The sequence below is a fragment of the Oryctolagus cuniculus genome, chromosome 6 (genome assembly GCF_964237555.1).
Source record: "Oryctolagus cuniculus chromosome 6, mOryCun1.1, whole genome shotgun sequence".
Taxonomy (NCBI): Eukaryota; Metazoa; Chordata; class Mammalia; order Lagomorpha; family Leporidae; genus Oryctolagus; species Oryctolagus cuniculus.
The window spans coordinates 116,402,927-116,420,028 of NC_091437.1; the positions used below are offsets into that span (position 1 = coordinate 116,402,927).

At 41.0% G+C, this 17,102-nt stretch overlaps 1 protein-coding gene across 1 annotated transcript in view; it reads right to left on the reverse strand.

Annotated features, from left to right (window-relative positions):
• Positions 1-12,234: 12,234 nt before the first annotated feature.
• PIP4P2 (phosphatidylinositol-4,5-bisphosphate 4-phosphatase 2) overlaps positions 12,235-17,102 on the reverse strand; it is a 66,969-nt gene continuing 62,101 nt past the window's right edge. The window contains exons 6-7 of the mRNA XM_002710684.5: positions 14,550-14,640; positions 12,235-13,770 (exon numbers count right to left, since the gene is read on the reverse strand). Coding sequence (XP_002710730.1) covers positions 13,627-13,770; positions 14,550-14,640 — 235 coding nt within the window. The 3' untranslated portion in view covers positions 12,235-13,626. The remainder of the gene's footprint in view (positions 13,771-14,549; positions 14,641-17,102) is intronic.

Below are 17,102 nucleotides of genomic sequence, written 5' to 3' on the forward strand. Positions count from 1 at the left end.
CAGTGAGGCTGGGCTTCAGAGGGCAAAACTAGAATATTGAAAATGGGTTTGGAGAAATGATGGGGGAAAAAACGCAACCCATACAGCTTTTGCAGACTCTAGGAAGGAGGCTGAATTTTTATTAAGAGTATTAAGAAGCATCAAAGGGTTTTAGATAATATGATAGGACTGGAGAAGGTAAACACTTCCATGGACAGTCAGGTTAGATAATGACTTCCAAGTACACTCGAGTCTACCACCCACTGAGACAACTCACCTGGAATCAAAGAAAAGATTGTAGGGTCACTTGATGTGCCACAGTAGGCATGTGTCCTGGGCCCTGAGGCACCAGAAGTGTAGACATTGGGGTCAGCACATCTTTCCAAGCCCCAAATGCAGTAAGTTCTATGTGCAGGATTCAGTTCTCATCAATCTAGTCAAAACAGATGTTTTCTCCTTCGGGAATATATTTAATGATGCAACATATAAAATGTTATATAACCTTATAAAATTATTTTTGTATAGTATAAAAAGCAATAAAATTGTAACGTGAATCGGAAGAAAACTTTTTTCAGATAAAATTTAAATTATTGAGGAGAAAAGAGACATCTAAAAGACTCCTAGACTGTGTTGATAATGGCAGCAGACAAATGAACCATGTAATCACATTGAACTTTTCAGTTTTCTTGTTGATTTGGCATGAAATTTTGTCATCTACAAAGATAAGCCATAATGTATAACACCCCTTTACAGAAAGAACTTGACAAAAAATAGACTAATTACCTCTAACATTTTTTTTTTTTTGACAGGCAGAGTTAGACAGTGAGAGAGAGAGAGAGAGAGAGAGAGAGAAAGGTCTTCCTTCCGTTAGTTCACCCCCCAAACTGCCGCCACGGCCGGCAAGCTGCAGCTGGCGCACTGCGCCACTCCAAAGCCAGGAGCCAGGTGCTTCCTCCTGGTCTCCTGTGCAGGTGCAGGGCCCAAGGACTTGGGCCATCCTCCACTGCCCTCCCAGGCCACAGCAGAGAGCTGGCCTGGAAGAGGAGCAACTGGGACAGAACCCGGCGCCCCAACTGGTGTCTAGAACCCAGGGTGCCGGCGCCACAGGCGGAGGATTAGTCAAGTGAGCTGCGGTACCAGCCACCTCTAACAATTTAAAGTACTTAGTCTTCACCCAAGAAAACCTGAAATGCCCTGAACTCACATAAGAAACTCAAGACAGTTTTCCTCAAAATAAACATTAGTTACAATTGACTTAAATCTAAGCAAAGTTGTGGGGGCCCATGTTATGGCATAGCAGGTGAAGTTGTCTCCTGTGACACCAGAATCCTATATGAGCAGTGGTTCAGGCCCTGGCTGTTCTACTTTCAATCCAACTCCCAGCTAATGTACCAGGAAAAGCAGTGGAAGAAGGCCCCATTTCTTGAGCCCCTGCCACTCATGTGGAATCGTGCAATTCCTGGCTCCTTGCTTTGGACTGACCCAGCCCTGACTGATGTGGCCATGTGGGGACTGAACCAATGGACAAAAGATCTCTCTGTAACTCTGCCTTTTGAATACATATTTTTTTTTTTTTTTTGGACAGGCAGAGTTAGACAGTGAGAGAGAGAGAGAAAGGTCTTCCTTCCATTGGTTCACTCCCCAAATGGCCACTGTGGCTGGTGCTACGCTGATCCGAAGCCAGGAGCCAGGCACTTCCTCCTGGTCTCCGATGGGGGTGCAGGGGCCCAAGCACTTGGGCCATCCTCCACTGCCTTCCTGGGCCACAGCAGAGAGCTGGACTGGAAGAGGAGCAACTGGGACAGAATCCAGCGCCCCAACCGGGACTAGAACCCAGGGTGCCTGCACCGCAGGCGGAGAATTAGCCTAGTGAGCCGCGGCACCAGCCTTAAAATTATATTTTCATACTTGTGTATCTCCACAGCACCTGGTACAAGCTACACATATAAACAGGCTATCTGAACCCTTGGTATGTATTGTCTAATGAGGAAGCAGATATACAAACAGACTTCCAACTCAATAAGCTGAAGTACTAGGTGGTACTACTGAAAATCTGGCAAATCAAGCAGAGCTAAAGCTATCTAGTGCTTACCATATTATCTCCTTAACAACATACTGCTGGTAGTCAGCCGCTCATTTATTCCACAAATATTTACAAAGTATTTATTGGGGGTGGTTCACATACAAGCACCTAGTCATCATTATCATGGACAGCAAAGTGTTAAAAGGTATAATAGACATTTGGTTTTATCAGTCCATCTCAGTTTAAAAAAAAAAAGAAGAAGAAGAAGGCTTGTGTTGGTTATGTGCTTGGAACTGAGGATACAAAGACAGCTGAAATAAGACTATTCTGGCTGATACCAAATTAGCAGAAGAGAATGTGAATCTACGAATAGTGCCTATAAACTATTAAGTAGAGTACAGGGTAATGTATGTGTAGACGAATTTACATGAAATAGAAGTACCACAAGGAAAATATAATTCCGTTGAAAAGTAGGTTAGAGAAAAAAGATCATGGAAGGATTTATAGGGGAAGACAATGTCTGATCAAGTTTCAAAAAGAAAAAGTTTACCCACTTTGGAAAAGATTATCTTTACAGGTAGAAGAACAAGCCCCAAATCAAAGAGAATTGCAATACTAGTTAAAACAAGAAAATACCAGTAATCAGTCCTGCAGAAACACAAAAGAGATGAGGCTAACAAAGGATGAAGGGTCTTTCATTTGCTTTAATAAGAATATGGACAGATTTAATAAGAATATGAAGGATTTCAGGTTGGGTGTGTAAAAGAATTACTTAAGTGACCATGTGGAAAATGAAATTGGAAGAGGGACAGGCTGTAGGCAAGACAAGAAGAGAAGCATGGGGATTGGATCAGAGGTTTTCACTGGGATCTGGTAATGTTTATGAGAGAAACAAGGTAGGTAGTGATCAGAAAGAATGACAGTGCACATAGCTGAGAGTGGGGAATCTGAGAGAGCATGAAGTATGAAAATGAGAAGAGAAAATAGTGATGTCAGTGACTGACTCTAGCATTCAGATAGATACACAGTGGAAAAGAAAAAAAAAAATACTGTGCTTCCCTTGAAGAGGCACAAGGGAAAGGAATCTAAACGGTAAATGGAGCCGGGACAAAAGCAAGAAATTGTGGAATTAAAGAGAAAACCCACTTCAACAGCAAGAAATCTGCTATGGAAAGCAGTAGGATTTTGAAGTTTTGAAATAGTAATGGTAAGGAATTTTCAGAGAGCTGAACACAGGTAAGCATTATAAGGAATTTATAGTGGCATAATCTGTGTAGTCATGAGATTCATTGGTAAACATGGAAGGGGATGATACAAGGAAAGAATAATAAACCTGAAGACTTAGAGGAGTTGATATTCAGAAACAAAAGCACAAAGGGAGTGAAGATTTTTAAAAGAGAAGTATATTTCAGAGAGTGGAAGAACTGAATGTGAGAGGCTGAGAGGTTCTATACAGAGCCTGTGCAGATACAGGAGTGATTAAGAGCAGTGAACTGAAGATAATGGTCATTAGACTTAACAAACTCAAAACACTGTGAGTCCGGACCATAATACTTAGGCCACGCACATCAGCATTTAAATCAGTGACACATAAAAAGAATGAAAGGGGCCGGCATTGTGGCATAAAAGATTAAGTCACTGCCTGCAGTGCCAGCATTCCATATGGATGCCAGGTCAAGTTCAGGCTGTTCCATTTTCAATCCAGCTCCCTGCTAATGTGCCCGGGAAAGCAGTGGAAGATGGCCCAGGTGCTTGGGTCCCAGCACGCATGTGGGAGACCTGGAGAGAAGCTCCTGCCTCCTAGCTTTGACCTGGCACAGCCCAGGCTATTGAGGCCATTTAGGAAGTGAACCAGTGGATGGAAGACTTCTCTCTCTCCTCTCTCTCTCTCTCTCTCTCTCTCTCTGCCCCATTCAAATAAATAAATAAATAAACCTTTAAAAAAAGGAAAAAAGTGAAAACCAGGTACCCAAATTCATATGCATCATGAGGGTGTAGAAATTAGAGGATGGCAGGTGGTAGGTAGGGATGAAGTGATAAAGGAAGGAATAAAGTAGGTGCATAGGAAGAGGCCAGGAAAAAAATGGCATTATATAAGCTAAGTATTTATCCACACACTTATCCCTAAACTTTTGCTAAAGGCTTAATAACTAATAAAATGTTAATGTATTTTCTCCTAGATTATGTTCAGTATCTTTTTTTAAAAAGACTTATTTATTTGTTCAAAAGTCAGAGTTATACAGAGAGAGAGGAGGGGCAGAGAGAGAGAGAGAGAGAGAGAGAGGTCTTCCATTCTCTGGTTCACTCCCTAATTGGCCGCGACGGCCGGAACTGCGCCGATCCGAAGCCAGGAGCTTCTTCCGGGTCTCCCACGCGGGTGCAGAGGCCCAAGGACTTGGGCCAATATCTACTGCTTTCCCAGGCCATAGCAGAGAGCTGGATCAGAAGTGGAGCAGCCGGGTCTTGAACCGGTTCCCATATGGGATGCAGGTACTTCAGGCCAGGGCGTTAACCCGTTGCACCACAGCACCGGCCCCCTTATGTTCAGTATCTTAAGCCAGAGGTACATTTGATGTGGAAGTATCAGACACCAGGGCAAAGTATTTCAGAAAAATTTATTGGAGCACCAGGAACTTTTCCACATCTCTATTTCCAACCACTTGTACCTATACATATGAATAGACCGTGTAGGTACTCAAAATTCAAAAAGAAAAATACATGTGATCACTTCAATCTTGGTGCGTACAGTGCCAAAAATAAATTTTAGTTACAATACTGAAAAAGCTGGTAATCAAACCCTCACCTGCTAAAATAACAAATTGCTTCCACTTCTCAGATCTTTATTCTTATCTGATACCTTACTATATGGGGCAGTCCCCAAAATAATATAGGCTCTTAACTTTGGTGCTGTTCATGTAGTATTTCACATCTAGTCAGATAAATGCATGTTTAACAAGACATAAAGAGCACAGTATTTATTTAAATGTGTAAATGAATATATATAATGAATTCAAAAAATAAAGTTTTCACAAATTTATTAGCAGTTATATTTACCAATTATTTTATTTTATTTTATTTTATTTTATTTTATTTTATTTTATTTTTTTGACAGGCAGAGTGGACAGTGAGAGAGAGAGACAGAGAAAAAGGTCTTCCTTTTCCCTTGGTTCACCCCCCAATGGCCGCTGCGGCCGGCACACCGCACTGATCCGAAGCCAGGAGCCAGGTGCTTCTCCTGGGCTCCCATGTGGGTGCAGGGCCCAAGGACCTGGGCCATCCTCCACTGCCCTCCTGGGCCACAGCAGAGGGCTGGACAGGAAGAGGAGCGACCAGGACAGAATCCGGTGCTCTGACCAGGACTAGAACCCGTTGTGCTGGCACTGGAGGCAGAGGATTAGCCTATTGAGCCGCGGCACCAGCCAACAATCATTTTAATACTGCTTATAGAAAAAAGAAAATGCAGTTCTATTTTTAAAGCTTATTGCATGTCAGTTTCCTCATATTTAATTGATAATATTCCTACTCAAAACTCCCCATGATTTTATCTTAATGAAAAATATGTGATATTTTATTACTTAGAGTGCATTAAAATTGATGTAGTTGGATATAATATAAAATTAATAGCATTTTTTAAAATAGAGTATTCTATTCTTTCAAAATGAATACTGAGGCATTTTCTCTTCTTTCCACAGATGAGCTACAAACAATGAACAGCAGGGGGCGCAAAAACCAAAATTTTTCCCTGCAAAGAAAGCACAATGAAAACTAACGGAAAGCAGATAAACGGCTTCCTTACATTTAAGCTGAGTGATCTCCATATAAATATATAACATCTTTTAACATTTAGCTTCTTCAACCATAGACTATAACTACTGACGTGGAGAATAACAGCACATTTATAACTATGGCACGGATAATAAATGTTAAGATAGGTAGGGGCCTGAGTTGTGGCATTGTGGGTAAAGCTGCCACCTGACACTGGAATCCTGTATGAGTGCTAGTTTGTGTCCAGGCTGCTCCACTTCTGATCAAGCTCCTTGCTAATGGCCCGGGGAAAAGCAGCAGAAGATGGCCCAAGTGCTTGAGACCCTGTCACACATGTGGGAGACCCAGAAGACGTTTCTGGCTCCTGGCTTCAGCCTGATCCCGTACTCGATGTTGCAGCCATCTGGCCAGTGAGCGAATGGATGGAAGATCTCTGTCTCTCCCTTCCCTTTTCTCTCTGTAACTCTGTCTTTCAAATAAATAAATCTTAGAGAGAGAGAGAGATGTGTAAGGCAGCTCAATAAACACCAGGGCTTTTTTCTTCATCACTCATTACATATATGTGTACATGCACACCAGAAACATACATTAAATAAGTGGAAGTTTAATTTTATAGCTATCAATGCAGATCACAAACCCATACATGGTTGTAGTTTAAAATAGCAAATGAGTATAATTTTATTAAAAGTAAATAAAACAAAACTAAATGAGAGATATGACATTATTTATTCACATACAGTCTCAGCTTTTTCTAGATAAGAGAATATGACTGCCAGGGAAAGTGAATGCAAACATAGAATATTCATGGTGCATTACAGTGTTCCTTAGGATGTGACCCAGAAAATCCTACATCAGGATCATCTGCAGTGATTGTTTCCAATGCAAATTTCTGTACTACTAAAAATCTACTTTTGCAGATCGGTGGCAGTAGAACCTCAACTTCCTCTGGTAAAACAGAAACAAGAATAGTTGGTTTCCAGGTTCCTGTGAATGTTTAGACATCACATTTCGTGAGGATAGCACTGTATCTGCTACCGATCATCATTGGATTCCTTTCTTTTCTTCTAAAATGACATGCTCAGATGACTTGCTCAGAAATACCCTGATCTTTTTTCTTCCTCTTTTCTGTGAAGAACTACTTCAGACAGTAGGAGACAAACAAATCCCTCCCTTTCTGAGTAACGGCTAAGGCATATTCTTTCAAATAATGTTTCCCCTGCACTTTCTATGTTTCCTAGACACAAGAAGACATGCTCTGCTTAATAAACAACAAAAACCATGCATACATGCTCGATGATATAATAATTCTACTTTGGCTGCTTCTTTTCCTTCCAACCTATCAAATACTAAAGAGTGATCTGCAAAATTTAAAAAAAAGGCAGCATAAAGTCTTATAAATTGGATTAATTTTAAAACAATGGTAATTTATATAAACAATGATATTTAAAATTTTTAAATTTTAAATTGTATTTTATTTGTTAGAAAAGCAGAAAGACAAAAAATAAACAGATTTCCCATCTTTGATTCTCTCTCCAAATTACTCTAACAGCCATGCTGGGCCTGGCCAAACCCAGGAGCCAGGAACTCAATCTGGGTCTCCCATGCAGTTAACAAGGGATTTAACCATTTGAGCCATCTCTGCTCCCTCCCAGGGTGTGCGTTAGCAAGAAGCTGGAATCAAGAGCAGAGCTCAGATTCCAATTCAGGCAGTGGTCAGCCCAAGTAGCACCTTTTTTTTCTTTCTTATTTTTGACAGGCAGAGTTAGACAGTGAGAGAGAGAGAGAGACAGAGAGAAAGGTCTTCCTTTCCGTTGGTTCACTCCCCCCAAATGGCTGCCACGGCCAATCTGAAGCCAGGAGCCAAGTGCTGCCTCCTGGTCTTCCACGCGGGTGCAGGACCCAAGCACTTGGGCCATCCTCCACTGCACTCCCTGGCCACAGCAGAGAGTTGGCCTGGAAGAGGGGCAACCGGGACAGAATCCAGCACCCCAACTGGGACTAGAACCCAGGATGCCGGCGCCGCAGGCAGAGGATTAGCCAAGTGAGCAGTGGCGCTGGCCCCAAGTAGTATCGTAACTGCTGTGCCAAACATGCATCCTGTATCTATTCATTTTACGACTTGAGGTTCTATCGGTGAAATTCACTGATTTATATTTTACTAATTTTTTCCCCAAAGATTTATTTATTTGCCTGAAAGGAAGAGTTACAGAGAAGTAGAGGCAGTGAGAGAGAGAGGTCTTCCATCCGCTAGTTCACTCCCCAGATGGCCACAATGGCCGGAGCTGCACCATCCAGAGCCAGGAGCTTCTTCCAGATCTCCCATATATGTGCAGGGACCAAAGGACTTGGGCCATCTTCTATTGCTTTCCCAGACCATAGCTGAGAGCTGGATCGGAAGTGGAGCAGCCGGGTCTCAAACCAGGGCTCATGTGGGATGCCTGCACTGCACTGCCTTACCCGCTATGCAACAGCGCTGGCCCCAGGAAAGTTTTTTAACAAGTTATTTATTTGAAACACACAGTGACACACACACACACACACACACACAGAGAGACAGAGAGAGAGAGAGAGAGAGAGAAATCTTTTATCTATGCTGGTTCACTCTCCAAATGGCCACAGTGGCTGGGGCTTGGGCCAGGCTGAAGCCAGAAGCCAGGAACCCGATTCAGTTCTTCCACATGGGTGACAGGCAACCAAGTACTGTGCCATCATCCACTGCTTCTTCAGGCACATTGTGGGGAGCTGCATTGAAAAGGAAGCAGCTGGGGCTCAAACCTGCATTCCCATATGGGATGCTGGAATTGGAATCACCTAACCGTATTGTGCCAGAACAGCGGCCCCTACATTTATTTTAAGACTCAAGTATCTGAATGAAAATGTAACATCTCTTAACATATCATCATACATCATTCTCAACACACACATAAAATAATTTTTCCAGAGTGGATCATATTCTACATGTTGGTATGTAATCTGATTTTTTTTAAATTTATTTTATTTATTTGAAAGGCAGAGTTACAGAGAGAGGGAGAGACAGAAACAGAGATCTTCCATCCACTGGTTCACTCCCCAAATGGCCACAATGGCTGAGAGTGGGCCAGACCTAAGCTAGGAACCAGGAGCTTCTTCCAGGTCTCCCATGTAGGTGCAGGGGCCCAAGCACTTGGTCATTTCTGATGCTTTCCCAGGCCATTAGCATGGAGCTAAATGGGAGGTGGAACAGCTGAGACTCAAACTGGCACCCATATGGGATACCAGCATTGCAGGCAGTGGCTTTATCCACTGAGCCACAACTCCAGCCTCTGTAATCTGTTTTCCTCACCAGATATTTTGTGAAGCATTTCTAATTCAGTCGATGAAAAGTTTCATCATATTCTTAGTGACTGTGTTACTTCATAGTATAAAAGTGTCACAATTTACAGGAGTCTGCTCCCTTCATCTGCAGTTTTGCTTTACACAATTTGTCACCCATGTCATCTGTGGTCCAAAAATATTAAATAGAAAATTGCAGAAGTAAACAACTCCTAAGTTGTAAACTGCACACCATTATGAGTAATGTGATTAAATCCCCCAATGTCCATCTCCAAGTCACCGACAGCATGAATCATCACTTTTTGCAGCATATCCCTGCTGCATGAGTACTTGCTAACCCTCCATGAGTCACTCTGCAGTCATCTCAGTTGTCAAATTTACTGTCACGGTAAATGACAGTGCTTGTGCTCAAGTAACCCCTAGTTTTGTTCAATGATAGCTCCAAAACACAAGACTAGCAATGTTGGCCATTTGAATATGCAAAAGAGAAGCCACAAATCACTTGCTTTGAGTGAAAAAGAGTTCTTGAAGTTGCTAAGATCTGTAGTAAGAATAAATTGTGAGCAGGCGCCGCGGCTCACTAGGCTAATCCTCCGCCTTGCAGCGCCGGCACACCGGGTTCTAGTCCCGGTCGGGGCGCCGGATTCTGTCCCAGTTGCCCCTCTTCCAGGCCAGCTCTCTGCTGTGGCCAGGGAGTGCAGTGGAGGATGGCCCAAGTGCTTGGGCCCTGCACCCCATGGGAGACCAGGAGAAGCACCTGGCTCCTGCCATGGATCAGCACGGTGTGCCGGCCGCAGCGCGCCAGCCGCGGCGGCCATTGGAGGGTGAACCAATGGCAAAGGAAGACCTTTCTGTCTCTCTCTCTCTCACTGTCCACTCTGCCTGTCCAAAAAAAAAATAAAATAAAATAAATAAAATAAATTGTGAAAGAAGGAAAAGGAAATGTGTGTTAGTTTTGCTATTGTACCTCAAACTGCAAAAGTTCCAACCACAATCTGTATTAAGTTCTCAACTAAGATGTAAATGCGGGGCCAGCACTGTGGCATAGCGGGTAAGGCTGCTGCTGGCAGTGCTGGCATTCCATATGGGCACCAGTTCAAGTCCCAGTTGCTCCACTTCGCCCCTGCATCCATGTGGGAGACCCAGAAGACGCTCCTGGCTCCTGGCTTCAGATCGACGCAGCTTCAGCTGTTGTGGCCGTCTGGGGAGTGAACCAGTGGATGGAAGACCTCACTCTCTCCCCCCCTCTGCCTCTCTGTAACTCTGCCTTTCAAATAAATAAATAAATCTTTAAAAAAATAGATGTAAAAGGCATTAAATTTATATATATGTATGTGTGTGTGTGTGTGTACAGAAAAATACATAGTATATACAGGCTAAGCATCCCTTATCCAAAATGCTTGGGACCAGAAATATTTCAGATTTGGGGGAATATTTGCATAGAAATTGCTGGCAGAACATATGAAATCCAAAGTCTGAAATTCTCCAAGGTCTGAAACTTTTGAGGGTCTTATTGGATTTTGGAGCATTTCATGTTTTCAACCTTAGCATCAGGGATATACTATCCAAGGTTTCAGGATCCATTTGGGGTATAGGAATGTATTCTCAAGGATAAAGGGGAACCACTATATTTCACTAGTCCCACATTATTGCACATTTGGATTATTTCTTATCTTTAATCCCTATTATAAATTGATATTTTTGCTGTCATTCATCATGCTTTTACCATAAATTCCTACAGATGGAATTACTAGGTCAAAAAATAATGTGTATATGGGTGCATATCTGTCAGAGTTTTTGCATATCATTACAGAGATATTATTACTTTTTGTAATAAGTTTGCTTCAAGTCCCAAATCCATTCTCCATTGTAGCTTCCTGCTACTGTGTATCCTAGAAAGCAGCAGGTGATGATGGCTCCACTGCTCCCTGCACCCACATGAAGACCTTGATTGAGTTCCTTGGTCCTGGCTTCTGTCTGGCCCAGGCCCAGCAGTCCCAGGCATTTGGGTAGTAAGCCAGCAAATGGGAGATTTCTTTCTCTCTCTCCTTTCAAATATATAAAATAAACATTGAAAAAATAATTTTTAAAATGTCATGGTCACTATTTACTGTCTTTTCTCTTTTACCTTCATCAGTTTATCTTTCGGATTTCTTCATAGAGAAGTTTTTGAGATTTTTTGTTGCTGTTGTTGGTTGGTCTTGTTTTAAACATCCACTCAAATCAATCCTACAAGAGTTCTGCTTGGGAAAAAGTTTTTCCTTAACTCAAGATTATACAAGTATTTACTTATACATTTTGGCATAAAATATAAAGTTATGGACCCAATTGTATATAAAAATTTAAAAACCCAATCCCTTCATTTATTCACTCAGACAGACATATTCATTCATGTATACTGGGCACACAATTTTTCTAAATGGGAATAAAGCAGCTGACATGATTGCCAAGGTCCTGCTGTCACAGAGTTATATCCCAGCAAGAATATGATCATGTGGCACATAATTGAATATGGGATTTCAAATCAATGGGGAAAAGAATGGATTATTCAATATGTAATTCTGTTACAATTAAATAAATTCGATTATTTCATCCCTGAAACAGCATATTTCAAATGGATTTAAAAATCTGGGTTTTTTTATTTTATTTATTTATTTTTTTTTGACAGGCAGAGTGGAGAGTGAGAGAGAGAGACAGAGAAAGGTCTTCCTTTGCCATTGGTTCACCCTCCAATGGCCACCGCGGCCAGCGAGCTGCGGCCGGTGCACCGCCCTGATCCGATGGCAGGAGCCAGGTACTTCTCCTGGTCTCCCATGGGGTGCAGGGCCCAAGCACTTGGGCCATCCTCCACTGCACTCCCTGGCCACAGCAGAGAGCTGGCCTGGAAGAGGGGCAACTGGGACAGAATCCGGTGCCCCGACCGGGACTAGAACCCGGTGTGCCAGCACCGCAAGGCAGAGGATTAGCCTAGTGAGCCGCGGCGCTGGCCTAAAAATCTGTTTTTTAAAACATAACCATGAACATTGTATGAAAAGTAAATGAATATTACCTAAAGAAACATTATACAGGTTCTTAAACATGGAAACTTTAGAGCAATATCCCAAGACAATTTTGGAAATGAAATCATATTTTTTAAATAGAATAGAACAAGAAAATTTTTGAACAATAATCTTTATTAGAGTATTTTCAAAGGTACATATAGTCCTGAGCTACTGCATTTATACATTTATCATTTACTCTTTAAAGTTTACAGTTATTTTGTTCCAAACTCTCTGATGAGTACATTTTTATACTAATCAGAAACATAAAGAATTTAAAATGTTAGTCTTATTCCTGGAATCACCAATTAATTTACTCAGATAACCTCATTATCTAATCCTACTATGTGAAATATTTTAGGACAATACTTCTGAATTAAGCAATTTGTTTTTCAAAACTGCAAAGATGGGCAGTGGAAGAGCTGATTCCATATCCTCGTGAATTCTTAGAAAACTATGTTGCTTTTGGTCTCTGATCTATTTTCTTGAGTAAATTGGTAATTATCTGATCAGTTATATTTGGTAAGATTGGTGAGTACCTCTAACATTAACATTTTAGTTAGTGTAAAATATCATAAGCTCCCTTCACATATATGTGGTACATAATTATCTCAGTAAGAAAAATTTATCATGATCTAATGAAAAGCAGCACAATCCAGTGTAAATATATACTTGATTAAGTGGTGAAGTATTACAAAACATGTTATATGAAATGCTTCCTCCAATCTCTATAAAGGAATACATGTAGCTAACATTACATTAAATTCCGTAAATCCAGACAAAATCTTTTATAATTGGTAAATAAAAAGACAAAAATGAAAGACAAGAAGTTCTGTGATCTTCGAGAAAAGTCATTTATCCAACATCTCCAATTGTGGGCAAATAAATATTTTCATTCCTGTTTTTTAAATTACTACCAAAATATTGTATCTTTCTACAAACAACAGAAAACAAGCATACAGTATCTACAAATGTTTTTCTCTGACAAAGATGTCAAGTCTTTGAAGGTACACCCAAATTTTTATTTCCTGAATAAGGGCACTATAATCTTAGGTTAAAGTTACTGTAAGTAGTTCAAGCAAAAATGCACATTGTTTAGATTTTAAAGCAAGCAATTTTGATGGCATTTAATTAAAATGTAAGTATAAATGTGAACCTATTGAAACATTCATTAACAATTCTTGGGAATACTCAACAACAAGTAATGGAATAACTAAAAAATAATGAAAGCATGAGACTATATGCACTGTTTGGTGACAAATCTGAAAATATCTTTAAGAGATTTTAAAGAACATAAAAACACAGCTTTATTATTCCAAATTTGAAAACCTAGCAGCAAAACAATCTATTTGCATATAATGTAGTGCAATGAGCATTTGTTCATAAAAGACTCTGAAAGTCTTGAAACTATTATACATAAACCAGAATGGAATCCATTAGGATAAATGATTTGAAGATGTCCAGAGTAGCTAGACACTCTCACCTGTTATCACTGAATCCTAAGCAAGCTTATGCAAAACTGTGTTCTGGATAGCTGACTCTTATGACTCCCCAGTAACAAGCTCTGATAAGGCAGATCAGACCTAGAAGATAAGCAATTGCCCAAGAAACATAGGTTGCACGAAATCGCCTTGCAAAGTCTTGGGTGCCAACCTAAAACAAAAAGCAATATGAAAACACAATATTAGAAACTTGAAGAAAATACCCACTTAGAGAACATGTTTTGGTTTATATGCAATTTATATGAACTAGATTCCCAGAGAGAATCCACAAAGTCTTTATAAAACCCGAGTAGGTTTAACATCTGCTGACTAAAACTGACAGATGATATTGCTACCTATATTTACAATCAGTTTTATGAAGTAAACAAAAAGGCACATTAAAATGTTATCGCTAAAGTGTATCTAATCTGTGTAACTCCTAACTATCCTGTGACACAACCTGCTACTAACCTGGGACCAGGTGGACTAACTAAGGAACAAAGAGCACAGAAAGTAAATGGCAGCAAAATGGGACAATTCCTTCCTCTTCCCTTGCATAATCCCCACGGCAACTGTTTGGCTTCCGTCTCCCCTAAAAATAAGCCAATCCTCACATCAGTAATAAATCTCTGCTTGGCTTAAGGAGAAAAAGATACTCCATGGCCACATAATCAAAACAAATGGGCTTTAGTTAAATGGATGGTAAAGTCCCCAATGTCAAGGACTTTTCAGACTTTTCAAGGGGTTCAAAGACACCATTTCATTTGGACGACCAGGCTCCATTTGAAAAACAGGCCTTGGATTGGGTTTCTGATGACCCATGATCCTTCAGAAGCTTCTGGGCCTGGCACGCCAGTGTGCAAGCCTTTTCAGGGACCATTGGTCAGGGACCAGACCTCACCATTATTGATAGTTAAGGGGAAAGAATTCAAATGGTAAAGTAATACTCACAGTTAATCCAACTCCAATGAAAATACAAATCATTCCAATAGTAATGTATGCACAGCAGCGTCTTCGTGGAAGTGCACTACCCACGGAGGAGCTGCAAATTCATGAAAGCAACAGAGAACTTAAGTATTTACATACAGATTATCCATTTCATCTTGGAGTCCTCCAGGGTCTTAGTAACATTATTTTAAATATTTTCATTTATTTCTTGGGCTTGATACACAAAAATATGCATAAAATGTTATTTGTAATGAGTTATGAAATAATAACTGGTGAACTTGTGGTATTATTGTGACTTTAAACAAAATTCAAGCCTTAGTCATTGACAACATCCACAAAAAATGTCCTATGTTCTCTAATGATCCTGTAAGATAATAATATGTTCCCAAGAAAATCACTCACAGAATGAAAAATCAGTGCTAGCTTACATATAGCATTTGATTTTCTTTTTACAGATATAATAGTATATGTTTGGTGTAGAAAATTTGGAAAATAAACTGATAGAAAGGAAAAGTAAAATTATGTGTAATCCCACCATCACAAAATAATAACTCAACATTTTGGCATATAAATTTCTTATAACTTACTAATATATAGCATGAGCACTTTTCTATGTCATTAAGTATTCTCAAACTGGAGTTCTGAAGATGAATATAAGATAATTAACCAAATTCCTACTGTTGTGCACTTAGAATGCTTTGATTATTACAAATAAGGCCAGCTAAATATAATTTAAAAGCATTACAATGGAGGCAGGCATTTGGTTTAGCACTGAAACTGCCAGTTGAGGACCTTGCATCCCATATATATATATATATATATATATATATATATATATATATAATTTGACAGGTAGAGTTACAGACAGTGAGAGAGAGAGACAGAAAGAAAGGTCTTCCTTCTGTTGGTTTACTCCCCAAATGGCCACTGTGGCTGGTGCCACGCCAATCTGAAGCCAGGAGCCAGGTGCTTCTTCCTGGTCTCCCATGTGGGTGCAGGGGCCCAAGCACCTGGGCCATCCTCCACCGCCCTCCCGGGCCACAGCAGAAAGCTGGACTGGAAGAGGAGCAACCGGGACTAGAACTCGGCACCCACATGGGATGCCGGCACCGTAGGCGGAGGATTAACCAAGTGAGCCACGGTGCCGACCCCCCTTGCATCCCTTATTACAGTGCCTGAATTTGGGACTTGGGTCTATTCCTGATCCCATATTTCTGCCACTGGAGCAGCAGATATTGACTAAATAGCTGGGTCTTTGCCACCTGCATGGGAGACCTAAACTGAGTTCCAAGCTCCTGGCTTTGGCCGCCAGCTTGGGATCCTTGCAAGTATTTGAGGAGTGAACCAGGGAATGGAAGCACTCTTTTCTGTCCTCTGTCTCTCACCCCCACCCCCACATTCTATCGATCCACTCATACATACTTATTTTAAAATAAAATAAAATATTGCTTATTTTTCATCATTTTCTTAAAATATTTTAGGGGCTGGCACTGTGGCATTACAGGTTAAGTCACTGCCTGAAACGCTGGCATCCATATCAGAGCACTGACCTTACAGTATTGTTTGTACCTTGTGATATGTCTGAAACATTTAATACTAAATTAATTTTTTAAGAATAGGTCTGGCGTTGTCTCACAGTGGGTTAAGCCACACTCCCTGTGACACCAGTGTCCCACACGAGCACTGGTTTGAGTCCTGCCTACTCAAGTCCCAGCTGTTCCGCTTCTGCTCCAGCTCTCTGGTAATGCACCAGGAAAGGCAGTGGAGGACTTGGGCCCTACCACCCACGGGGGAGACCTGAATACAGTTCCAGGTTCCTGGTTTGGGCCTGACCCAATCCTGGCTGTTGAGGCCATTGGGGGAGTGAACCAGCAGATGGGAGATTTCTCTCTTCATCTCTCTGTCTCTCTGTGTGTCACTCTGCCTTTCCAATAAGTCTTTTTACAAAGACTTTTGCTTTAGAATTATAATTACAAAGTTATTATAATTACAAAGTTAAGGAGGTTAGTCTTTTATTTTCTTTTATAGATTTATTTATTTACTTGAAAGTCAGAAAGAGAGAGGTCTTCCATCTACTGGTTGACTTTCCAGTTGGTTACAACGGCCAGAGCTGTGCAGATCCAAAGCCAGGACCCAGGAGCTTCTTCTGGGTCTCCCATGTGGATGCAGGGGCCCAAGCATTTAGGCCATCTTCTACTGCCTTCCCAGGCCACAGCAGAGAGCTGGATGGGAAGTGGAGCAGCTGGGACTCAAACCATGTCCATATGGGATCCCGCATTGTAGGCGGCGGCTTTATCCTCTATGCCACACCACTGGCCCTGAGGTTAGTCTTTTCAAAATCTCTTCATATAGTCAAAAAACCTTGAGGAGATTCATAAAAGAATATACTGCTATTGCAATTCTCCATTGAAACTCCCAATCCTACATTACTTCGATCTCTCCACTTCTAATTTTGCCAATCTTATAAAAAATATAAGCATAGCAGAACTCAAATAGCCAAATCAGCCCTTTCTTCTCTTCCTAAATACACATATATTTAATAACACATACCGTATG